Here is a 26,980-nt window from a genome sequence, read left to right as displayed (position 1 = left end):
CAAATTCAGTTAATACTACTTTTTTTTTATTTCTATCGCGAAAAGATTTATCTGTAGTTCTCCACAATAATTCAACTGACTCATATTTTTCAATGTGTTGATTGGTTTCCTCCAATGTCCACTGCTTTGCCATGTTAACTCTCGAGAGCTACTCGCAAAATACGAAACGTGTTGGTATTCCGCGAGCTTATCTCGGATAGCGGTAAACACATGTGTTCACTTGCGAGTGACTTTCAAAAAGATCGAGTAGTTTGTCAACTCTCCACGAGCTACTCTCCAGACTATGTAAACTTGCGAGATCGCTCTAGAGAGCAGCTTGAGAACGATTCTCAGCATGTTTGCTTTTAAATGGACACCCACCTTAAAAGTTCGCACGTTCAAATACCAGTAGAGATAACTACTTCAAATAAATGTTATTATGCATATAATAATGCAGAAAGATGCAGAAAGGGCTCTCAAGAAAATTAATAGGTGTTCTTTTACCAAAGCTATTTAAAAAAAAGGAGAACATTTTGGTAAACCCTACACATCTCTCGAACAATTAATGCTAAAGACTTGATTTAAATTTAAAAAATTTAAAAAAATCCAATTTAAGTTTTTTTTATAAATCAAAAAAAAATGTAACAAAATATTTGTCACCTCGAAAAATTTGCGAATGCGAAATGATTATATTTCCAAAACAATTTTGTGCAACAAAAATAAAGTTTTTAACATATGGTAAAATTTTGAGAGAAATAGAATTGGCAGTTTTTTTATAAAAAATAAAAACCTAAAAAAAAAAAACTATATTAAAAGTTTGTAAAAATAGATTTTCGATTTAAATATCTTTCCAAAAATTTGAAATATTAGCTTCAAACTTATTTTATCCTTTAAAAAATATTGTTTTCAACATTTAGTCAAATTTCGAGAAAAACTGAATAGACATTTTTTTGTTACAAAAACTTAAAAAAAATCAATATTAAATATTGGTCAAAATTTTCTTTCGACTCAAATATCTTTTCAAAATTTAAAAATATTGGCTTCAAACTAGTTTTATCTCTTTTTGTTTTCGACATTTAGTAAATTTTTTTTATAAAAATCTAACAGTCCGTTTTTTTATTAAAAATAAAATCTACAAAAAATAGTAGGCAAATTTAGTAAAAATTTATGTTCGGTCCTCGATATCTCGTAAACAACAGAAGGTATTGACTTCAAATTAATATCATTCATAGAATTTGTATTAGTTTATATAAGACCTACAAACTTTTAAACCAGACAAACTAACTGAACCAAATAATTAACTTGTCAAATTTTTGACCATCGCATTTTTCCAACAAAAAATATGGAATATTAAAAATTTTATTCTCAACCACATTTTTAAATTCTTGCAATTTTTGAACTGCATATTTCCATCTAAAGTACTTGAAAATAATTATGTATAAGCAACGAATATAATATCGTTGTTTCTAAATAAAATGTAAACTTCTCTTTTGCAAATAAAACACTTTGCTAGTGGATGAAAGAAAACTCGATGTTTTTGTAAGCTCTTTTCTAACATCTTTCAGAACTAGTTAACTTCAAAAGATAAATAAAGATAAATATTTAAAAAAAAAAATGCAAGCTATGACACAAAATTTGTGTATGTACAGAGACAATATAACGTTTTTGAAGATCCATACATTAAAGACAATATTTAAAAAGTATATAAAGGTCTACTTAAGGGTTAAACCAAAAAAAAATTGTCAGTGTTAAGTTTAAGGAACACATTTTATTTTCTTCTTGCTTCAGTTTGGAGGTGCTCCACTGTACCATTAGCCTAACGTAAAACAATTCTAAAATTGTATATAGAATATTTCTAAGGAGCTGTTTAACTAACCAAATGAACACACTTATTTTTCCAATATTAAACGGAAAACCCTAATAAATTAAGATACCATAAATAGTTCCCTTAAGATTGTAAATCATATCCTATTTTACTTCCATACAATATCAGAAAAACTAATCCTTTTTAGTCTACTCTAAGATGATTCAAAGCTGGAAATGTATTCAAAACAAACAACATTTATTCCTTTTTCTAATTCATAAAGCCCCATATACATACAATAAATACTATCTAATCATATGTTTGGATTATTGAAGGTTTTTTATTGAGCCCTAACCTGACGTGCCGCTCGATAAAATATTTTAAATTCTTCTCACTTCTTGTCAATAAATCACAATCAGCGAAAAATATTGTTCTTGTGTATATTTTGTATATCTATAGAAAACCAAACTTGATGAGATCAAGAATTGTAAGAACAATAAGACAGAGCTCACAGTTGAAAGAGCTAAGACGACTTTATGTCAATTCAAAAACATTATATACCCAAGCAGATGGTGCATCATTTCCATAGTCTTCTTTTTTCTGGCTTTTTGTTTTTCAATTCTTTTTAAAATCAAGTCAACAACTAATTGGGTGATGATCAATGGTTGGAGGGAGACTTCGTCGGTGTTAAGTGTAATAAATTATGTGTCTTGAATCTCTTATTCATACAACCAGCTATGCATAGGAATCCAATTTTGTAATTCCTGATTAAGTAATGAGATTTTGTTCTTGTCTTGGGGTTTTATGCGCGTGAATTTTATTCAACATTGTTTGGCGGTCTAAATGATGAAGATCAAGGTTTTAGTCTTAAGATTATAAAAGGCTTTCGGAGGTATTACAGAGGTATAGAACTTTAAAATGGAAATAAATAAACGTTTTTAATTTACATTCTGACATTGCGAGTATAATTAAAATATGATATCTTCCATAAGGCCGCGAATATGATCCGCAATAACAAGTCGAATGTTATCGTCTAAGTGGTAAATTGTTTTGGGCAAGCAGCTGCTACTTGCTTTACATATGACCACAGAAAATAGTTAAACGGATTTATATGGTACGGTCTTGGAGGCCAACTTGTAACTCCGTTTAAGGTTAAGGGTGTTAAAGATTTATTTTAACTGTCAATATATTGGATTTTGACTGTTGCGACTTCTCTAATTGTGTTTAAAGTTACTTTATTTCATAAAATCATCCATCCCTTAGCATTCAGTAAATCCCTTGTAGGTTATCCTTCCTTTTATACATGTTTGCTGTACTATTATAACATTGTGTATTTTTGTCCTTACATTTCCAGCACACCATATAACTCAACAAAATGATGGACAGAATACCATCGCTGTCTCTCTCGGGGATATCGCTAGCGCATCCCCTGTCAATTTCTACAGGTCAATCATTGCAAAATCACCTCTCGTCAGGACCTACATCGTCGTCGTCCTCGTCCACTGGTCAATTGTCTTCGCATCATCACAGCAGCTCCCATCACAACCATCAGCTGGCTCTCAACTCCCTTAACCTGCACGCATCAGCGGCTGCAGCTGCAGCCGCATGCTCTTCGACATCGTCATCGGTGACACCCTCCTCCTCTGTGGCCTCATTATCAATAACACCGCCAACGAGTTCGTCTTCATCCCTGCACCATCACACCACGACCCATCATCATCCTCTGCATCATCAGGGCGGCTCCACGTCATCCCACCAAGTGAACCATTCACATCACCATCCGCATTCCAACCATCATCCCCATCATCATCCTCATGCTACGGCATCGCATCATAATTCGCAATCATCGCCGATGACAAATTTGCACCAAAACATGGGGAGCCTCATGAATAGCGGAAGTAGTGCCAGGTAATTATTCACGACTTTTGTATAGCATCCTAACCCAAAGCAGTTTGTTATAGAGACCGGTGCGGTCCACCGCCGGCCACCATTACAAAACACACATTGTTCTGCCATTTTGTATTTGCTTTTGCATTGCATTCAAGTTAGAATAACGTTTTTCCTAAACATGCTTGCTAACACATTTCTTGAGTCCCTTTTCATTCAAATTTAGTTATGTGCAACTTTTGTTTCTTAACTCCTTCTTTAATTTGCTATAACTCAGTCAATCAATCAATCAAAAGCAAATGAATCAATATCAAAACTGTTTTGTTCTAGTGATGTATTTTTTAGTTTGATGATCCAAAACACAACAAAACGTCAAGCCGAGGAGCACATAAAACGCCCAATGAATGCCTTCATGGTGTGGTCACGTTTGCAGAGACGCAAAATCGCCCAGGACAATCCCAAGATGCACAATTCAGAGATTTCCAAAAGATTAGGTGAGTCAATTCATCTAGATTCTTAGTGTCACATTACTAGTCGTGTCGTGATAATAATCATTTAATCACACAACAATATCCCCAACCCTGCAGATATCTCGATACAGATACATTCCAAGAATCCAAGAATCAAAAACAAAATTGTACAAAATCCAAACATATGCCGATCAATTAAATTCAATGAATGTGAATTGAAGTCCCCCAGGCGTGTGTATTGGGTCCCCTTCTCTTTTTCAACTGTTTTATTTTGTATTTCATCCTTCTTAAATCTACGACGATACGATATACGAATACGAGAGGTATTGTTTGCAGAACAATTGAGGCTAAGCTAAGGGTGCAAGTATGCACTTGATGTTATTCCAAAAATTACATTCTATTTAAGGGGGTAAGAGAAGATTAAATATTTGACCTTAGGGGGTGGGTCGATTTCGGTCTCGCTTTCGGTGGTGAGTGAGTGCGAATTGAATTCGAATGGATTTTTGGGGTGATGCTGTGTAGTGTATGTATTCAATTCACTTTCGATGATAATGGGCGTTGGAAATGTGAGGTTTTACAGGAATTATCTGGATGATTGAGGACGGGTTAGCTATGTTATGTTAGGTCGACTCTAATAGGGCGTAATTGATGTTTGTTGTGAATAAATGGAAAAATAAATCATGCCCAAAAGATAATTTCAATTGCGTCATGGAACATTTTTGTGGAATTTGTTTTTCTAAAATACACAAAAACCAATAAATTATGACTCATGAGTTTGTTTAAGATATTTTAAGACAAATATGCCTTGTTCAAATTGCATGCATTTTAAAAAAGTATTGGAGACTGGTCTCGTTCGACAATAATCAAGAACAAGTCTTACACTATTCGAAATAAAAAATAACGAGTTGTGGAAAAAAGAAAATGTACTCATAAACAAGGATTTTCGAAAATATAAAGATGTCAGTTTTTTGATAAGAGATAAAGAGCCTCACTTAATTGCATATTAAGTTTTCTTAGTTTCGAAAATTGTAGCTCAAACTTAGCAAACGTACAATTTTACAACATTTTATCCACTTTTATATAAATAGGAATGGGCTTATAGAAATTGTGTGAAAATGGGTTTTGAAAATTTTCTTAGAACATTTACAGATTTTTAACTTCAATGTGCATCATTAATTCGAATAACTAAAGATAATGATTTTAATAAAAAATAATTCATATTTTCCGCCTGCTTTTAACGCTGATTTAAAAAAAAAATCAATGTATTTTAAATTTTAAAAATACTGCTTTGAAATATCAATTTTTACATGATTTGAAACACAAAATAGTGATTAGCAAACTTTGGAACGTGTTTGCAATATTTGTAGATAGTTGACCATACAAAATCTTCATTAAGGACTTCATAGATAGGAGTTGGGGGAAGAAAACACAGTTCGAAATTATTTCTTGGAGTAGAGGACATGATTCAAAGAAGTGTGTGATTTCTTCTGGTCCTCCGGTGTTACAAAGGCTACAGATTTGTGGAAGATCAGTTCTATGCGGCATAGAGTTAAGATTGAGTATTTGGCCTCTAAATATGTAACTAATAGCATCAGAAGAAAACTCGTTCCTGAAGTAATTAGCCTGTAATGTTATTTGGTGGTTCAATTTTCTATACCTACAAATTTCTTGATAATTTTTTTGAGGCTCTTAAAAGATGTTCGGTGGAGATATGTTCATCAGTTGCTTGAAAAACACGATATTTGGATTTAATATCGATTTTGTTGGCTAGAGTAAAACTAAGGCACCGTCAAGTTTAGGGTGTAGTGGATATTAATTTATTCACCTAATACTCAAAGAAATCTTCATTCTCACTAAAAGCGTTCGAATTCCCTCACTTATTGCGAAACTTCCAATAACAAAAACAGGCCTTTCATTCCTAGTTCCTTACGTTTCAAAGTTTTTAACATTCTTCACGGGATCTCTCATCCAAGCATACGCGCCACGCGAAAACTCAAAACAGATCGATACTTCTGGCCAAACATCAACAAAAGCATCAACAGCTGGACCAGATCTTGTTTAGGATGTCAGAAGTCCAAAGTCCAAAGACACACCAAGTCAGAACATGGTAGATTCGAAGTCCCAAAAGGACGATTTGACCACATTCACCTCGACTTGGTAGAACCTCTTCCCATATCCAATGGTTTTTCTTATATCCTAACAGCCGTTGATAGATTTACGCGTTGGCCTGAAGCTTATCCTCTTGTTGACATAACAGCCAATTCAGTCGCGAAAACTTTTGTTGAAAATTTCATATCTCGTTTGGTGTACCTTTGAAAATTACTACCGACCAAGGGAGTCAATTTGAGTCCAAACTATTCAGAGAACTTTCAAGGTTGTTAGGGGTGCACCGAATACACACTACGCCTTATCACCCGCAAGCCAACGGCATGGTTGAGCGTTTTCACAGCAACTAAAGAGCTCGCTTAAGGCTTGATGCAACACTATAAACTGGAACTCAGAACTCCCAATTATTCTTTTAGAAATCCGCTCCGCAGTAAAAGAGGATTTAAACTCTTCTGCTTCAGAAATGATGTATGGGCAGAATCTCAGACTACCAGGAGAAATTTTCGTTAGCAATGAAAAACAAGAAAGTTCTCCTGACGTCTTAATAGAAAAACTGCGCAACGCGATGAGAAACCTTATACCCACAGAAACTAGACAAACAGAACAAGAGATTTTTATACCAAAGCATTTGAGCGAATGCAAACAAGTTTTCGTAAGAGTCGACAAAGTTAAAACCGGCCTTACGCCTTCCTATGAGGGCCCATACAAAGTAATTCGACGTTTACGAAAATATTTCGTAGTACAAATTAAAAACAAAGATGTATCTATATCTATCGATAGATTGAAACCAGCGCACTGTATTTATTATTTCGGTGTTTGAAAAGCGAAGCAAAAATCTGATCTCATGGATGGGGGGCTCGATTGGGGGAGGGTGATGTAGTGGATATTAATTTATTCACCTAATACTCAATCGCGTTAACAAAGTTGCATCGCATCATACATATATAAGTTGCTTGTTTGAACGCGACCATTATTTACTTTCAATTAATGAACGCTTCCGATCTCGAAAATTCTGAACGTATCCTAAATCAGAATGTTTTTGGTTCCCTCCTTGCTATTTCTTCCTTGTAAGAACTTTATAATCATTAATTTAATTATTAGAATATTCTCGTCTGTCTTGTGTGCTGGATGCTACAAAGCTCCCAACCTAAAATTAATATTTTAAATATAATAAAGTTAAAGTTATTCACTTGTGTTTCATTATATGGTGTTATTAAAATAATATCAATAACAAGCTATAAGGGCTACTTTTTCTTCGTTGCTTTTTTCTTTCACGTGTTTCGTAAAATTAAGATTGTAAGAAAGCAAAATTCCAAGATATTTGAAATAATGAACGACCTCAATAAGCGCGTTGTTTAGGGACCAGTTTTCTTCTGCGAGTCTTCTTCTCTGCCACTGTTCAAAAATAATTATTTTTGTCTTGTAGTATTTTAGTATTGAAGCAGAGACTCCAGGATTCACAAAACATATTAAGTTTGTTGATTTGCTGCTGAAGGGTAGATGGATTGCCAGCCAGTCACTAAATCGTCGGGGTAGGGCAAAACTTTGATTTGTATCCCGGCAAAGAGCATTCCACCCGGTAGTACATCACAAACGTCATCAATAAACAAGGCGAATAATATCGGGCTTAATATACACCCTTGGGGCACCTGATATTGTTTCAAACCATCAGAGAATTTAGTTCCGTCCCACACTGATGTAGTAGATGAGGCAAGAAAGTTGAAATCAAACAGTAAGAACTTACGTGAAACTCCTAAGGATGACAATTTGTACATCAAGGCATTTATATTTACCTTGTCAAAGGCTGCTCTAAAATACACCAAACAGGCATATAATTTCTTTTTCTACTCAATCGATCTTCTGGCCATACTCGTCAAAGAAAATATATTATGACCTTACGTTGAGAAACCCGATCGAAATCCTGCCTGGAAACATGGTTAGTCGATTGTTGTTCTCATTCCATTCCGGCAACCCTTCAAAAGAATTGAAGTTAGAATCTTTCTTAGCGAGTTGAAGATCGAGATTCCTCTATAGTTCTCTGGCTGAGTGGTATCTCCTTCTTTGAAGATTGCGAATATAACCACGTTGTTGAAATTGTTTGGAACAAAAGAATTTTCATAAAGTCTTTTTGTTAATATTGAAATAAATGTTTTTTACAATAACAGCATTTATAGATCTGAACAACTTAAGATAAACAAAAAAGATTATTATAAAAAAGTTTTCAATCTTACGGTAAAAAAAAGAAGCGTAATTTTGAATTTCAGAACTTAAAATGATTTCAGTGATATTTAAAAGGTATAAGTTGTTTACAAAAATCAATATTTCAATCAACATTATCAAAAACGACCCTTCAAATTGTTATACAATTAAAAAAATTAAATATAATAGTTACTTAAAGTTATTTAAAATTAATGTTTGATTCCAATATGTTGGCAACTTTTTCCCGACTGTAAATGAAGGTATTGGATTTAAAATTTTGTTTTTAACATAAGATAGTTTTTCTAGTATTTTTGTATAAGAAATAAAAACCTTTAGGAAATTGTAATTAAAATTGATTTTAAACTAAAAACTAAAAACAGATCAATGGATTTTGGTCAAGTATCTTGCGAACAATGAAAGATATTACCCGTGGTTTTTTGCCATTCTATAAATAGTATAGTAGAAAATACCCAAGAAAACCCATCGGCAGTAGCCAGATTTTTGCATTTTAAAATTGGCACAACTGAAAGAAAATCTGTCAGAATAATAATAAAAAAACACAAATAGAAGAAAGTTTTGTGAAAATCAAAAGTTAAAATCAACTTCAGCAAAAAAACAACTAACTAAAACTAATAAAATGGAACATTTTCAAGAAGAATTGGTAAGAAAACATCTGGAAATTGAGATTCTGTACAAAGTTGTTCATATAACAATCGCTTCAAGGAAGGGGTTTGTTCGTAGAATACTACATTAACATGTGGTGTTGAAGCTCACCTCAATTCTTTATATATACCTGAATCGAGTTGTGCTTGATTCGACTCGATTCCGATCGGGGATCGGAGTCGGGTCAAAATTTCTGAAGACAAGTGTGCAGCAGTTGGTTTTACTGATTTTGCATTATGGTCTGTTAATTTGTATATTTGTGTACACAAAAATATAGTTTTGTTTTAATCAAATTAAACAAAAAAATTGCACATAGAGTAGGTAGCATATTTGTATATGGTGCTGAACTAATCATTTCTTCATTGTTTAACACGAATCAAACTATCTCACTTGCACTTCATAAGAAACATCAAAACACCATTTGCATTTTAGAAAGTGCTGTCAACCTTTATCATTTTTAAATCTTCTTGTGCGGTGGAACCAAAAAGATTTATCTAATCTAATCTGAGGCAAACCTTTGGTAGAAACACTGCATAACTCAATTATCTTTTCTATTGTTTTCTCTTGCAAAATAAGCCCAGTTAGTCCATTTTCATCAACAAAACTAAGTAATAGCAACAGTAACAAATTGATTTTTTCCCAAATTGAAAATACATGATTCCAAAATGCACAACTACTCAACGAACACAGCCATCGAGATATAAATGTAATATCAATCATACCAACATTTGAGAACGAAATCACATAAGGTCCACCGAGACTCGTTTAAATGTCAAAAACCGATCCGTAGTAAGATTATACTTTAACTTTTATCGGTAGTATTTATACTACGGATATTGTTTTTGTTATTCGTTTAAAATCCTACTTCTATACTACTATACTATTGACAGATTTTCCAACAAAACACGGGTATTGACTTAAACTTTTTTTCATCTAACACAAAACGTTTTAATTACTATCTTGTAAAATGCTTCAAAATAATGGCAGACGGCCTCAAATGAAAAGTTATCTAATCTTTTCGAAAAAAAAAAACGATTGATAACGTGATCGCCAAACTTAGGTCAGTGTTGGTCCATTATGACGGACTAGAGTATTAAACTTACTTAAAAATTTGTGCGTGTTATGTCTTTCCGCTCAAAACCATGTCATAAAATTAAAAATATCAAAACAATTTGATTGTCATGTGTTTCTTATGCAATTCCAAATAAAAAGAATCGCTCGGTCTTTTGGTCCAATAAAAGGAAGGTAAAATATTAAAAATTTCATATCGCCCAAAAATAGAACAAAAACTTTTTCAAAAAAAAGTTCCATAAAGGCCAAAATTAATTAGCCCAAATTACTAATTGACATATCGCCCAAGAAATGTTATGTGTTTCAAATTTTTAGCGTTCTGAAAAAAATTTTGTTTATTTTAAGCACTACGACATTTTGAGTTGTAAATTTTATCGCAAACGCAAACATTACACGAAAAAAATGTCAAATCGCCCAAAAACACGGAACGTCAAGAAAGCCGAACAAAATTTCTTTGACTTTACTTCAATTGGAAATGGTTTGTTTGCTCAAAGTCCAAGTACGCAGCATATGGCGTATGAACAGTGAAATATTTATGGGGGGGGGGGGGCATGCTGCCCTCTGCTTTGGCTCACTATAGGATTTTTTGTAGATGCGAGTTTGTGTTTGTTTTTTGGCGCTCTTATATTTACAATGTATTTTGACTTTTTGAACTTTGTGAACAATTTTGGGTTTCATACCATTTTAAGATTTACAAATTCGGTATGACGTCACTTTTTTCAAAATATCAGTTATTAAAAGTCGATAGATTTATTGGTTTATGAGATATTTGATCTTGATCCAATTTCACTTTTTTTGAATTACTACAGTCGAGTCGAGAGATGGCTGCAAAAAACATTGATTTAGATTTCAGGAAACTTAAAATATCGACCGACTGCAATTAGCATCTTCGGAAATTTAAAAGTGATATATTTTGTTTTTCTAAATTCCTAATAAACAAAACGAATCTTCCTAAAACATCGCTGTTGTTCGTGAGTCGTGATTTGGGTCAGCACCCATATAAAATCCAACTGAAATCAAACGACCGTGCACAGCGTCGTGTGTTCGCTCATTAAATTTTGGAGCAGTTGGAAGTTGGTCCCAATTTCGGTAGAACAATTATCTGTTACGATAACTCTCATTTTTGGATGAATGGGTACCTACGTGAATAAGAAAAATTGACGGATTTGGAACGGCAACCCACGTGGAGGACGATAACATAAAGTTACTGCTTGGTTCGGTTTTGGGCTGGAGGCGTTATCAGTCCATATTACCGAAAATTATGGTGACCATGATAATGATGATCACCTACTTCTCGTGGCCTGAATTGGATGATATGGACACCGAAGACGCATAGTTTCAACAGGATGATGGTACGGGCCAAACATCTCAAGACTCTGCTATACAAATCTTGACGAAATGTGCAAAATTTCCCACCAGTCGGAGAAATATTAAGTTTATTATATTTTCGGTTGGCTTCTTACATTGATCATGTTAAATTTGTTTCGACTAAAAAAATTGTTTACTTTCATTGGTTAGACTAATCTTAGCCAGGATCTCACATTCAAAGCAAAAACTTTTTCAATTTTTAAAATTACATAAAACTTTTCCACCTTTACCTACTTACTTTATAGAATAAGCACAAAAAGCTTTTTTATATTAACAAACAAAATCATAAGAATAAAAAAGTAAGAAATAAAAAAAAAAGTTCTTTAAAATATAGAATATCCTTTTTATACCCATTATCCTAGCTCATATTATAACAAAAAGCTGAAACTGACAGCAAATATTATCCTGTCAATTCAGTATAATGGATTTTCTCCATACATTATACAAAAGTTCTGTTCTCCATTCTTGTTTTTTTTCAAAAATTTTCATTCACACAATGAAATGTCAATCCTCAGATCCTTTATATTTTGCTTCATGCCCGTCCAGTAAAGGACACATTGAAAATCTATAACACAAACAAAAAAAAAACAAGAAAAGAAAAGAAAAATCGAATATTTCCCCCAATTTCATTGTACCTACTATTTCAAAACACCCAGAGAAAGTCCTGCGAATGAAAAGTTTTCGTTCAGCAAAATTCGAAAGCAAAAACAAAATCGAGGTGGAAAAATCACAAATGAAATCGTCCTTGCAACACAATACACATACAGTCAAAGAGAATATTCCTCTCTCTAAGGTCTAAACTTTAAATTGAATTCATAGAAATGGCGACAAGTTCAGGATACTCGTATTCGAATTTGGGGGATTTTGCAGTTCTTCTTTTATAAATCCCCGATTCGAAGGTGTTCGTAGCTTATCGTCTTCCATTCGTTGCCGAAAACGAGATGGCTTTGTTCTGATTAGGAAATTAAATAATTTTAATCTGCCATTACAGGCCACATCGTTATACGAATACCTTAACTTCTGGGAGGATTTTGTAGCCCAATTTTTAAAGGGTAGGGTGTGATTTGATTAGATTCGGCTTCTGTGTCTGCGGTGTGTTCGTTTTGAACCAGACAAGACCCACTCCGGTGGGAAGATTTCAATACAAGCGACGTGAAACTATCTTTATTTTGACAGTCGAGCGATGTTCGAAATCTTTTACCTTCAACTTGGCCCAAGATTCTTACCAAAACACAATGAACTCTCGGGGTTTGATGATTCGAAAAGTTTATTAGGAGAGTTGGAATCTCAGAACAACGCGACGATGACGACAACACGGGACGGATTTGCTTATGCTTTTAGAATGATGATGTACCTACAAGACTATATTCTGAGGGCGGACGTAATGTAACGAAAGGATGAATATGATTTGAGGCACGTGGCGTCTAAATGTGATTGGAATTGAGTGAAGACACACGTCTTTGTCAGTCGTTCCTCGTCATCGTGATCATCATTGAAAATTGGGGTGAAGTGCACACGCAACGTGAAGATGAGTAGGCGAATTCTTATTTTTTCGCATCCCACCCGTCACAACATATCAACTTATTTATGTATGTTAACACGACATACGAAAGAAGACGTACATAACGCCCGTTTGGTCTTTATAGAGGCTTAAATCTAACAAAAGCCAAAGGCAACCCTTGCAAATAATTCCTTCATTGTTTGGCTTCTGAGAAGTTAAACGAATAGCAGACTAGTTCGTTTGTTTTGTTGTTGCTTATAGTTTTTCTTTTATAGTATTTTATTCTCTATTATATTAATTCGAGTATGTACCAGTAACGGCACAGCAACAGGACACTAAATGTGTGTTAACGACTTAAAGTGATTTACTAAGTGAAGTGATGCAACGCGCATACGAAATTGAAGTTGACAAACATGTCAGCTATAAGGATTCTGTGATTAAGTGACAAGCAATGAGTTTGCAAATATTTTATCTACATATTGTCTAAAGGGAATAGTTTTGGAACTTTACTGAATTGAAAAAATATGGGGACAAATTGTGACAATCTCATGGGATTTTCAAATATTCATGGAAGAGTTAAGTATATCAGATTACAGAATCATACAGAAAATAGGGAAATGACAATATTTAGAAACGGACATAAAAGACCCACAAATTTTAAATTGAAAAGCCCTTATTACACATACACCCAAATCTAAATACAATTCCAAAAAATAACCCACCTTGTAGAATATGAAAAGCTGAAACACTAAGAGAAGGAAATTCTTGTCACATATGCCTAATGTAGATGCCTTGAAACAAAAAAATCCTTATTGGAGAAACAAACTCTAGTAGTTATGTTTAATAATCTTTGAGGATTGAAAATGGAAGAAAAATTGAGTTTGAAAAATTTTGGAATTGGATTTTCATGCTAGGGTTAGTGCAGGAGGCAATGCAAAATGTTTTTTAAAAGCGATAAGGGGGACAACTGGCAGACCTTTCACTATTGGCGTTAGTTTACATCGTAATATCCTTAAAGACAACACTTCTGCAAACTTCTTAACCCTATAAACAACGGATCGATAATGCAATACGCCAGTTCTCTTATTGTAAATGATTACCTTCCCTGACCATCACATATGTTTGAAGGGAGTCAAAGAAGCTATTTCTACAGTTAAACATAACAAAGCAACAGGAAGAAAAAGAATACCTTCTGAGTTCTACAAATAATTAACAGAAGAAGCTTTAATTGAGTTGGTGGATTTGTTTAAACAAATATCTAGTGAAAACATTTTACCAAAAGCTTTCCGAAAGACTATTTTATTTCCACTACACAAAGAAGGCGACTTGGATTGAGTAAAGAATTATAGAGGTACTTCCGTCCTGAAAATTTTCGCAATATTACTTTACGCAAGACTCACAGCATGGGTCGACAATAAGAACTTTTTTAGTGATTTTCAGGCTGGTTGTAGACAAAATCATTCAACAATTGACCAAATTTGTACCCTTATGAATATTGCCCAGTAGTTTCAGAATAAAACTAAAAAACTTTTTATGTAAACTTCAAAACCGCTTTTGATCTATCGATAGGAGTTCACTATTCTACAAGCTTTCAGTCATGGGAATTCCAACGCGGATGCTTAATGTTCTTCAGCTCTTGTACTGGGACACAAAATAAAATTAAGAAATGGCAAGCATCTGCCAGAATGGTTCACAACAGCATTGGGAGTAAAACAAGGGTGTGTGCTTAGAACCCTCTTGTTCAACCTGTTTCTTGATGACCTGAATGAAGAGCTTTGTGGTGAAATTTTGTGGGCCGGAAGGACGATTAAAGTACTCATGATGTATGCTGATGATATAGACTTGTTATCGGACAGCCCCCAAGGACTAAGTCGCATGATTTTGGACCTTGAATAATATTGTAAGAATTTGAATCTCACAGTGAACTTAAGGCTGGTGGAAGTTATGCCAGAAAAGAAAATTTGAAATTTACTTTAAAAGAAATGAAAATAACCTCAAACTTAAATATTAAAAGCCAAATTTTTAACAAGCTTCAATTAACACAAGCAGCACTTAATAGCACATGGAAGTCTTTTCTTGTATGATTACAAATGAACTTATGCCGCTCACGTTTGGGGTTACCAGCAAAATGAACAAGTTTAAAAACTACTTAAGTTTTTTTTTTTTGAAACGAATGTTTAAAATTTCCATTTAGTTTCCCAATTATATGCTTTTATTGGAAACGGGAATGTCTCCACTATTTATTTCAACTTTGAAGCTTTACTTCGATTTTGTTATTAGGGATACATCTCATTCAGAAATCCGTTTAACAAAACTTATTACCCGTGTTTTTTTGGCATTCTATTAATAGTATAGTAGAATTTCCCCAAGAAGCCCATCGGCAGTAGCCAGATCTTTGTATTTAAAAATTGGTACAACAGAAAGAAGAATTGTCAGAATAATAATATTAAAAAAAAAAAACAAATAGAAGAAAGTTTTGTAAAAATCTGAAGTTAAAATTAACTTCAGCAAAAAAAAAAAAAAACAACTAAATCTAAAAATTAACAATTTTTAAGAAGAAATGGAAAGAAAATATCTGGAAATTAAGATTCTATAATAAAATTTAATTTAACAATTGCTTCAAGCAGGTGGTTTGTTCGTAGAATACTACATTTACATTTCGTATTGAAGCGAGCTCAAAGCTCACGTCAATTCTTTATATTCCTGAATCGAGTTGAAATGAGCTTGATTCGACTTGAATCGATTCAAAATTTGTGAAGAAAAAACTGTGGGGAGGAGTTGGTTTTAGAGATAATACATTAGGGCCTGTTTATTCGCATGTTTGTGTACAAAAATATAGTTTTGTTTTAATCAAATAACTTCTTTCTTCATTGTTTAACACGAATTAAACACCGTTTGCATTTTAGAAAGTGCTTTCAAACTTAATCCTCTTTGAATTTTCTTGTGCGGTGGAAACACCAAAAAGATTTATTTCATCAGAACTGATAAAAACCTTTGATGGAAACATAGAAAAAGTTAATGATCATTTCTATAGTTTTCTCTTGCAAAATAAGTTCCGTTAGTCCATTTTCATTAACAACACTAAATAATATCAACAGTAATAGATTGAATTAGTTCCCCAGTGGAAATCACATGATTCCAAATGCACAACTACTCAACGAACACAGCCATCGATATATAAATGCAATATCAATCGTACCAACATCTGGAAACGAAATCAAGAAAGATCCATTCGAGACTCCTATAAATGTCAAAAACCAATCCGTAGTAAGATTTTTCTTTAACTTTTATCGGTAGTATTCATACTACGGACATTGTTTTTGTTTTTCGTGTAAAATCCTACTCCTATGCTATTGATAGATTTTCCAACAAAACACGGGTACTATAACACATGCAATCTCTTCTTAAACTTTGTTCTATAAAAAGTGGACCTTATATCAAGGAGATACTCTCTACAACTTAATGTTTCGGTCAATATGGAAGATTGGAAAGATTATTCGTACATCTTCACAAGGAATCTGGACAACAAACTAAAATTTAAGAAAATTTTACTGCAAAACTTAACTATGACTTAAGTGAACCCATCTATTTTCGCGATAACAACTGTATCTTTGACATATCAACATTATTATTTAATAAAAAAAAATAGGAACAAGTTATAGCTTCACATCTCGGTTTTATTATCTAACAAATTGTTTCAAAACTTAAAACCGATCAAAATGATGTAAAAAAATATAGATTTTGTTTGGACTTAAAAAAAGACTTAATCAAACAAAATCATTTGTTTAGTTCATGTTACTTTTTCTCAGTAACGAAATGGTTTTTAACGAACAGCTTTCAATAACCAAAAATGCTTCATGTTTATTTTTTGCGGATACTCCACCGTTGCCTTAAAATTTCTATGTTTTGGTTTTCAATTTCTTTATTAATGATATTTACTTTGCAATATTTAGCATATTTAACATTTTGTTCGTACCCATTTTCCTATATTTCTAAAAGTTGAACAAAATACAAATAGTTTATTTGAATCAAAAAACAAAATTATCAGTCTGTAGTTGTTGGATTTTTCCAAAAATTAAGAACAGTATTTTACTTACAATATCTTTTTTGTTTCCCGAGATTTTTTAATCAATTATTCGAGTCATAAAAAAGGTTTTACCAATTCCGTGCTCTATTTTTTGAAGATGTCAATCCAATTTTTATCAAGATTTCACCAAATATCCAAAAATGTTATTTTTGTATTACATTACAATGCAAAGCACAAAGTCATCCATTTTGCGGTTTCAAAAGTAATCGTAAAGAAAACACATATTGAACACTTTTTTCATGATAGTTCTCTTTTATTATAAAGTTTAAATATTGACATTATATTTGAAACACTATATCGTTTAAATGATCACCATGCGAATTGTTGCAAGCATCGATTCTTTTGACTTATTTTCGACCATTTTTGACACAGTGTCAGCGGTTTCAAATCGCATAATCTTGGTGGCCAGTTTATATCCCAAGGACATGTCTCTGGCAATAAAGCCATATTTGACATTTTTGAAGTAGGTTTCAACAAAAGTTAACCGATCATAGTATAGTAAAGGGTAGTTAACTATTTAGGGCCGATATTGTTTTGCTTTTTTATGTTAATATTGTTTTAGTTTAAATATTCATGGAACAAAATATCGGCCAAATGGCCGGTGCAACCTAGGTGATAGTTTAAATTTTCTATGACGCTGAGGAATAATTGTGGCTATGCCAGTAATTTGCCGAATTATCTCATTCTTTATCTCTTAAAACTTTGCTGGCTTATCGATGTACACCTTTTCTTTCAAATAACTTTAAATAAAGAAGTCCAATCATTAAAAATCAAATCATTGGTCCTGGCGGCCAATTGACAGCGCCACCATTAAATTTGTCACGCAAAATAGCCATTGTTTCGATAGATGAGAAGCAAGTGGCACCGTCCTATTGAGTATTGACAACATCGATACCTTCCAATCCGGACCACATCATCTCACGATAGCGAACACCATGAACCGAAATGCGACAATTCTGCTTATTGACAAATCCATTGAAGTGAAAATGTGCCTCATCAATTTTTGTAGGAAATTGATAATCCACTGTTGCCATTTTTTAAACCATTTTCATAATTGACGAAGCTTGAAATAGTCAAGAGGCTTTAAATCATGAGTCAATTATACCTTGTAAGGTCAAGTCTTTGTGCATAATGTTCATCAACGAAGAGCCCGGGAAGTGCAATTTTTGGGTACTACGATAAACTGAAATGGACGGCACTTGCGCGAACAACAGTAAAATTTTCAGCAATAGGAATTGTACAAGCATTCACTGGTATTTTTACATCTCCTACAGACCCGCTTTGCTCAAATTTGTTCATGATTTTTCCGATTGTAAGCGCATTTGGATGATTAAATTGACCGAAAAAATCACGAAGTGCACATTAAGCATTTTGATTTAAACGCCCAATCTTAAAATAAACCTAGATAACTTTAACACACTGCTCGACTGTGTATCTTTCCATGGTTCAAATTGTATTTATCAAAAATTGAGAAATGTCGAATAAAATTAAAGAACTTGACGTTTAGGTCTGGTTCAAATTTAAAATTGACCCCAGGTATCATTTATTTGTCAACTCAATTCTGATACAAACATAGTTTCAATCAACTTAATTTCACTGACGTCGTATTAAATAATAAGGCGGTGCAACAGTCCGCTGGAAACTAGGGCCTAGCGACTTACTACTCTTAACCATTCCTGTGTACAAGTAATGTTGTCAGGAATGGAGGGCACCTACAATCTTATGCCGAATCTGAACGGATAATTTGAGAAAGCACTTTTCATGCCAAGAATTACTCTTGGAAAATTTGGCAGTAGGCAGAAATTGAACCCAAGACCTCTATCATGACAATCCAATGCACTAACCATCATTCCACGGGTACTGCAACGTCGTATTATTTTCATTCATAACATTACGAAAAAGCAAAACATGGCTACAAATTTTTGTAAATATTTTGAAAGCATTATTTTCTCGAAGTTTTTATTTAATTTTTTTTTTGTCGATTATTGTTCGGTGTCCAAACAAAATCAAGGTGCTAAGTTTATTTCGGTATTTTATTTCTCTAAACAAAAAAGTTTGTGTTTATAATTTGATGCTGTCAAGTGCCCTGTTTACATTTTCACTCCAAAAATATTGTTATGTCTCGGGTTACCTCAAAAAACACTTTAGAATACACTGTAATGGCTGAGACTGTCCCTTTTTTCGAAAGAAGAACTTTTAAACTCTTTTGAATTTATGTATAAGCATTTAGATATACATAAAGGTATAATCGTATAACAAACAATTCATTCGTAATTAATTATAAAAACATTACTTTCCGTAATTAAAAGCTATTAATAAAAGTCTTCGTTGTCTCGGTCGTCGTCGACGAGCAACGGTCGGTCGTCATCGTCATCTCCATCGTCCTCGTCTAGGTTTTAACCCCTTGACACCAACACGCTTAATCCTTTCAACCCCTTTTGTTTAACTGCTCTGTGCTCATTCTTTCTCGTTGTTGTTGTAAATAATGAACAGAACACTGAACAATGAAGTGAAACAAAAGAATTATTCAAAAAAACAAAACAGAAAGAACAAACTTTCAGTAAAACCATTAAGAGAAAGTCAGAACAGAATGAGACCAAGTCTGATACTGGTATAAACAACACGAGAGGTCCTTAGTAAAAATTTACCTCAGGTCTCGAAAGTAAAGGGCTTCTTGTAGGTTTTTTGTACCCTAGAAACATTTCTCCATGGCCGATACGAACTGAACGGGTGGGTGCGGGTGATGGCGACAACTCCTTCTGTTTTATTTCTTTTTTTTTAATTTCAATTATTCAACTAAGTATTCATTCCATTAATAGAAAAATAAAAGAGAATAGCTTGAGGAATTTTTGTATTGTTTTAAAATACGGACTTATTGTTAGCCTGGTTCTGTCTTTCGTATTCGTTGTTGTCGTCGTTGACTCTCATTTTCATATAGAGAGAGAGAGACATAAGTTGAACTGGATTCATGTGCACCCTTTCTTTTGAAATATGAATAAATCCATTTCTGATGTTGGATCCTTTGGTAAGGTTATGGAGCATCACAATTCACAAACGAAGAGGAAACCATCATCGTCATAATGGGAAAAATATGCCAGAAGTATCAGTCGTAAAAATTGTTTTTTTTTTCTAAAGTTTCAGACAGAAATGTTTTGTTTTCCAAATTTTTTTTTTCAAATGTTTGTTTCGAAATGCAGTCAAATGGAATGCACTCATGTTGGATATTTTTCCAGGTTTCTTTACTTAGATTTACTCGCAAAAATATCAAAAGGGGTTAATCAAATGTTAGAACTTTCAACATGACTGAATATTTGCAATTTAGGAGTTTATATCATTCATATTTGAAATTGAATTTTTTTTAAAACATTGACTTTGATTTATTCATAAAGGTGAGAAATTAGGTGCTTTAACTTTTTTTCCAATGTAATTGGGACATATAGTTGTTGGACAATATGTCAATTTACCTAAATGCAAAATTAGGAGTTATTTCGATCGATTTTGACATTTTTCGAAGTTGCAAGGTACAAATGGTAAATAAATATTTTTGTTAAAACAAAATTTTAAAAACAAATTACTACCTCATCATCGAATTGACAGTTTTTTTATTAAAAATAAAAATATAAAAAAACATTACTTAAAGTTGGTAAAAATTGAATATCGATTCAAATATCTATTCAAAAATTGGAAATTTAGGCTTCAAACTTATTTTATCTTATAAGAAATATTATTTTCAACATTCTGAAAAATGTTGAGAAAAATCGAATTGATAGCTTTTTTTACAAAAAATGAAAACCTAAAACAAATGAATATAATTTGGTAAAAATTGATTTTCGACTCAAATATCTTCTCAAAACTTTGAGATATTGGCTTTAATTTACTTTAGTCTTTCAAAAGATATTGTTGTCAACATTCAATACCATTTTGAAAAAAAAAAGAATTGACAGTTTTTTTTTACAAAAAATAAAACTCTAAAAAACTTGGTAAACATTTACTTTCGACTCAAATAGCTTTGCAAAAATTAAAAATATTGGCTTCAAACTTATTTTATTTCACAGAAAATATTGTTTTCAATATTCAGTAATTTTTATATAAACAGTCCGTTTTTTCATAAAAAATAGTACTCAAATTTGGTAAAAATTGATACGAGTACATATAGACAAACTTTTAAGCAAGACAAATCGACAGACGGGATGGGAAGTTATCAGTGTGGGTCGCATCCCAGCCTCTTTTTTTCATTTTGGACTGCTCCAATACAGTCAAATTCCTGGGTTTTGTTTTGTACATCTACTGCTTGATATAACCCTAAACAAAAAGTCTTGTGCAGTTAGGTCAGGTGGTCCTGGGGAGAGCAAAAGTGCATTTGATAACTAGTCTGGTTATATGTGCAGTTGCTCCATCTTGCTAAAACCAAATGTTTTTCAATGGGTCTTTGGCTTAGTTCTGGGTAAAAAATATCATTCAACATCCTTTTCTGTTACACCGTTTTCTTTGGCTTAGTTCTGGGTAAAAAATATCATTCAACATCCTTTTCTGTTACACCGTTTTCTTTTAAGAATACACCTTGATGAAACAGCGGCCATTGAATCCTGAATACGAACATTTGAATCCTGATAGTATGGCCATGGTGCGATGCTTCCAAATTGGACAAACATGTTCACCAGCTTCATAATTGTACATTTATATGTTGGAGTACATCAAAACTCCCGCCAAAATTCCCTTTGTATGGAAATGACGAGCTGCAAAGTATGTTTTTTTTTATACAATTAACGGGCACTAATAATCTAATAATCTAGTAATAGCCTTAACATGTTTTAGTAAAATAGGGAAAGATCAAAGAAGAGATACCTATGCACATTTGTCTTAAAGTTTTGAATATCAAAATGATAGGGAAAAACAAAGCTGTGTAAAGCTTTCCACATTCTCGATTTGTGGTTAGAATAAGAATCTCTATACTTGACAGTACGTCCGAAATTGAGCTTAAGGTGAAACTGATGTGCATTCTTAGAAGTACGAGTAAATTATTTGAGCTGGGGAATGCTACTATCTAATTACGAAAGACATAATACATTGCGGCGGTGTTTGAGTGACGTAATTGTTTCGGTTATAGTTCTATCGCCTATCATTTTTAAGCTCTTTTTTGGATCCTGTCCAAAATACTTAAACTTGTGTTACGGGCACCTGCCCAAATATGCGAGTTATATTCAACTTTGGACGAATGAAGGCTTTGTAAATTACAGCTATATCAGAGGGGTGACAAATTTCTTGCAGCGTCGGAGAAATCCTAAGCACCTAACAGCATTTTTGGTAATATCGAATATGTGATCATTCCATAAGAGGTGATCTGTGATACACATACCGAGTACTGAAAGTTGATGAGTTTTCTGAATGCAGATGCCGCTCATGGATAGCGGCATCGGGGGTGGCTTACACCTTAACGACAGGAGACAGCATTGAGTTTTCGAAGCATTAAATTCTACACGGTTTTTAATTCCCCATTGTACAATGCTGCCAAGATCAGAATTTAATGAGCGAATCATACGCTGCCGTTGAAGGTCCACATATCTGAAGGACAAGTATGTGAATCTAGAAACGAATATGAAAAGCTGGGGGTACTGTCGTCGGCGAAACAGTTAAATAGATTAGAAGTGGCAGACAAGAGATCGTTTATGAATATGAGAAAGAGAGTCGGAGACAAAACGGAGCCCTGGGGAACACCAGCATTTATTTTATGAATTTCAGACTTGGAACCATCCAATACTTCTTGTATTGAACGGTAATAAAAGTTATTTCTAATCCAACGAAGAACGGATTCGTCAATACCAAAAGCACGCATTTTCGATAAGAGAAGTTGGTATCAAATTCTATCAAATGCCTTTGAAATATTAAGTGCAAAGATTTCTTGCACTGAGATAAACTATGAGATCACCAGTGGATCAATTGCTACGAAAGCCATACTGCCAGTCATTAAGAAGTTTCCGTTCTTCAAGATATTTCTTAAGCTGATAAGTAATCAGCGTTTCCATGACCTTGAAAGGAAGGGACTTGAGTGCTTTTGGATGATAGTTGGAGGGAGAGGATGATTCGCCTTTTTTAGGGACAGGCTGTATGCTATTTTTCATCCGCTCAGAAAGCGGACCAAATTTAAAAAAATAAATTTTATTTTCTAGAAACCAGATTACATTTAAATTTTAGAAAACAAACTTTTTTAGAAAGATATAGAAAAGACTTTTAAATCAATTGAGTGCGTGGTTTTCTTACCACATTAATCAGAAAAGATTTCGACTGGCCCAAAATATCTCACAAATCAATAACTCTAGCGACTTCAATTAAATTGAATATTATATAATGTAGTGTAATACCAATTTAATATAATTTTGGAAAAAAATATTTAACTAAAGTTTTTTTATACATATGTATTCAAAACAACTGAACGAAAATATTTTGCACCGAGAAATTTGGAACGAGAAATTATTTCAATTTCCAAATAATTTTATGTAACGAAAAATAATGTTTTGAGCATCTCCTAAAATTTAAGAAAAATCAACTTAAAAGGGGGTATGCTAGTGTAGAGACATGAATTTCGCCCGGTTTTTAAAGCGTTGTATAAAGGAAACAAAAAATATTTTTACTATACATTTTTTTATCATTTGTTTATTGATTTGTTGTTCATACATACAAAAATTAATTTAAAAAAAAATTAAAATTAACAATGTTACAGGCCGTTCAAGGTGGGGGTGTAAATAAAAGAGGGTGTCCTGGCATGCATCCTACCAACCCTCCTGGTGATCTGAAAAATAAAAACCAGACGGATTTTTTATTATTATAGATGTCGCTATCGTTTGACAGTTGGATAAGTTAAAAACATTTTTTTAACAAAATGGCACCAGTTTAAAAAAAAAAATGTTCTTGTTGCATATTTTCCAACAATTCCGAATTTTTTAAAAATACTAAATGAGGAGTTATATTTTTGGGCAAGGGCCACACGATAAAGAGATGTATAAAGAACATCCTCTCCAAATTTGAAGTAAATCGGTATATTAGAACTCGATATATCCTTACCGCCAGCTCGAAAAAAGTAGTTTCGAGAAAAACGCGTTCAAAGTTTTGAGACAAGTTTTTGACAATTTTACTCATAGAATGATACAGAATACGTGCATATTTTTAGTCAGCGATTCCTGCTCCATATAAAAATCCTTCCTCTACTTCAAAATACTCATTCGATGTTCTCTGATGAAGACGAGCAGTTCTACCCTCCTTTGACGCTTCTGAAGTACGGAACGTCTCGTTGCAAAAGCATTAGCTTCTAGGCCAATCGTAATTCCCATCACAGCTAAGATTTTTAATATGGGTTTTGCTTCGGAGCAAAAGTCCAAATCAATGAATTCAACGATTCGTTATTATTTTGGGTTTCAGAACCCAAACATCGTTCCAATAAAGAATCAGCTGATAAACTTTGATAAATTGGTTTTATTACTTGTATAACGTTATCAGAGGAGGATTTTTGTGGTCAATTTAGTCAATGGTGCCGTTTTCTTACTGCTTTCTGATACTTGCACCAACTAGGTGAACAATTCATGTGTTGAGGATTTACGTCGTCAGAGCTAGCACTTTCACTCACTATAAAGGTTGCCAAAATAAAACTAAAAGGACAAAACAGTTTCTGTGACCTTCAAACAAAGTTTCTTTGACCTTCAATTAACTTGTGAAATAATCGGAATATTAAAAATCCTTTTAAATGCATATTCTTGAACTTTGGAAATATGAAAACAAAATTTTTTTGATTTTTTCAAAATTCTACACTAGAATACCCCCTTAACAGTTTTTATCTTTTTAAAAAAATAATAAATTATTAAAATTTGATAAAAATTAATTTCCGCCTCGAAAATCTTGGCAAAAAATTAAATCTTTTAATCTAAATTGTAACATATGTATATGGGATGTTGTTGCTATTATTTTAGAACAAAAATACAACTATGCTATTGATAGTTTTCTTAACAAAAAATAAAAACCTTCAAAAATACCACTGAAAACTGAAAAACATTGATTTTTAACTTTAATATCTAATAAATAAATACATTTTCTACCTCCAAAATTATCAATCGTTACCAATATCATTTCATGATTTCAATAAACTCCAAATTTCAGTTTCTTTATAAAAAGTAAAAAAAACACATTTCACTCTGCATAAAATATCGTTTTTGACGTTTATTAAACTTTTGGGAACAATTCGATTGACATTTTTTTGACAAACAACGAAAACCTGAAAAAAATAACTTAGAACTTTTCAACTTAAGTAGTTAGTAAAAAAAATTATTAACTTCAAACTCTCTTCATTTTATTGCAAGTACCAATTAAAGAGGAAAAAGAAAACCTGAACCAACAAAGGATTACAAATTTAATTTTTAGTTCAATATTATGAGAATAAAAGAAGATACTGACTTCCAAGTTATTTCATAGAAATATTGTTCTTAATGATTAATTTAAAGAAAGTTTTTTACTATAAAAATCACACTTATTTGAGTCCTCAAATACAACTTTGCATAAAACAGGTTAAACTTATGTTTAGATTGCATAATTATCTACATTTCCAATTATTTCTCTTAAAAAAAATTGGGTTTCTACAAAAATATCATTTGAACATTTTTAGCGGGTACCCATGGGAAGTTATCAAAGTGGGTTGCATCCCAGCCTCTTTTATTAAATTCAAACTTAATCCAATTGTTTTAACTTCTCAAATATTTTTATACTTGTTTGATTGCATAGTTATTGATTTTTTTAAATTAACTTTTTGGGTTATTACCAAAAATGTAACTAAATTGATATCTCAATATCTTGACAGCAAGATTCTTGAAATATTTGTTAAATTCTTTTAATGACAGAATTCATTAAATTCTTCAGAATATGACAGTATATGATAGTTGTCAGTATCTTTAAACATTTCATAAATAGTTTAACACTTAGTTTCATGAAAGTTAATGCGTCTTCTTTAACACCATAAAATGTTCTCATCAAATTCGTATTAAAACAACCATTAGCAAGATTGATAATCCCAAACATAATATATTCAATTTAAATTAAACCTCATACAGCGCATTTATACAAAACGCATTGTATTATTATTTAATGTTGATATTGACGAAAGTTCCCAAACAATCCCAAAATGTATCACTCCCCTTTAAGCGGAAATTGTTTATCATTTAAACGAATCTCTCCGAAAAGTGATTCACATGATTCTCATCACCAAAGCCACATTCAGAGATTAAACTTAAACTGACATCAGACAGTTAGTTGCCACTTGCACATTGTTCAAAAAAACAAACCCACCACAACCCACAGGACTTAATATTGTTATAAACCTACATTATAAACGAAAAAGGTGCCAATTATTGTCATATCGTTGTCACTTCGTCTGGTGCGTATAGTATAAGTACAAAAACCTTATAGCCAACCCAATTTGATTCAATATGTTTGTTCAAAATACTCGCTTTTTCAATGAATAGCGAAATTTAAATTATTGTAACCACCCAACCAGCCAGGCCGCAGCACCACCATCAGCACCAGCGGTATATTGCGTTGATAAATATCAAATTTTAATCTGTTGTCTGTCAGATACCTATTTCCTCTCTAACATGGAATTCTGTGGCTCTTATGGGTCTTCCGATAACGCACTTCTATAAAATATAATATCTTCCCATAGCTACTTTGTTTAGTGGATGAGTTGACTGAAATACATGTGTCAGTTTAGTGACGTCTCGTGTGTACTACAGTGTTTTATGCCCGTCGACCGCGTGTGCATCATCTTTTCATGTGTCGCATTATCCTGTCAGAAAAAAGGATCTGACACG

General features: G+C 32.8%; 1 protein-coding gene across 2 annotated transcripts in view; it reads left to right on the top strand.

Moving 5' to 3' along the window:
* LOC129942567 (SOX domain-containing protein dichaete) overlaps window positions 1–26,980 on the top strand; it is a 103,536-nt gene that overhangs the window by 32,003 nt on the left and 44,553 nt on the right. Inside the window, exons 2-3 of one of the 2 annotated variants that reach the window (XM_056051566.1) lie at window positions 3,138–3,691; window positions 4,016–4,164. In XM_056051566.1, the coding sequence (XP_055907541.1) occupies window positions 3,159–3,691; window positions 4,016–4,164 (682 nt within the window). In that variant the 5' untranslated portion in view covers window positions 3,138–3,158. Of the gene's footprint in view, window positions 1–3,137; window positions 3,692–4,000; window positions 4,165–26,980 lie in introns of both variants that reach the window. The other variant, XM_056051565.1, reaches the window with a different exon arrangement.

The sequence above is a fragment of the Eupeodes corollae genome, chromosome 1, assembly GCF_945859685.1.
Source record: "Eupeodes corollae chromosome 1, idEupCoro1.1, whole genome shotgun sequence".
NCBI lineage: Eukaryota > Metazoa > Arthropoda > Insecta > Diptera > Syrphidae > Eupeodes > Eupeodes corollae.
Note: the sequence above shows the minus strand (reverse complement) of the source record. Positions and strands in the feature narration are given on the sequence as shown.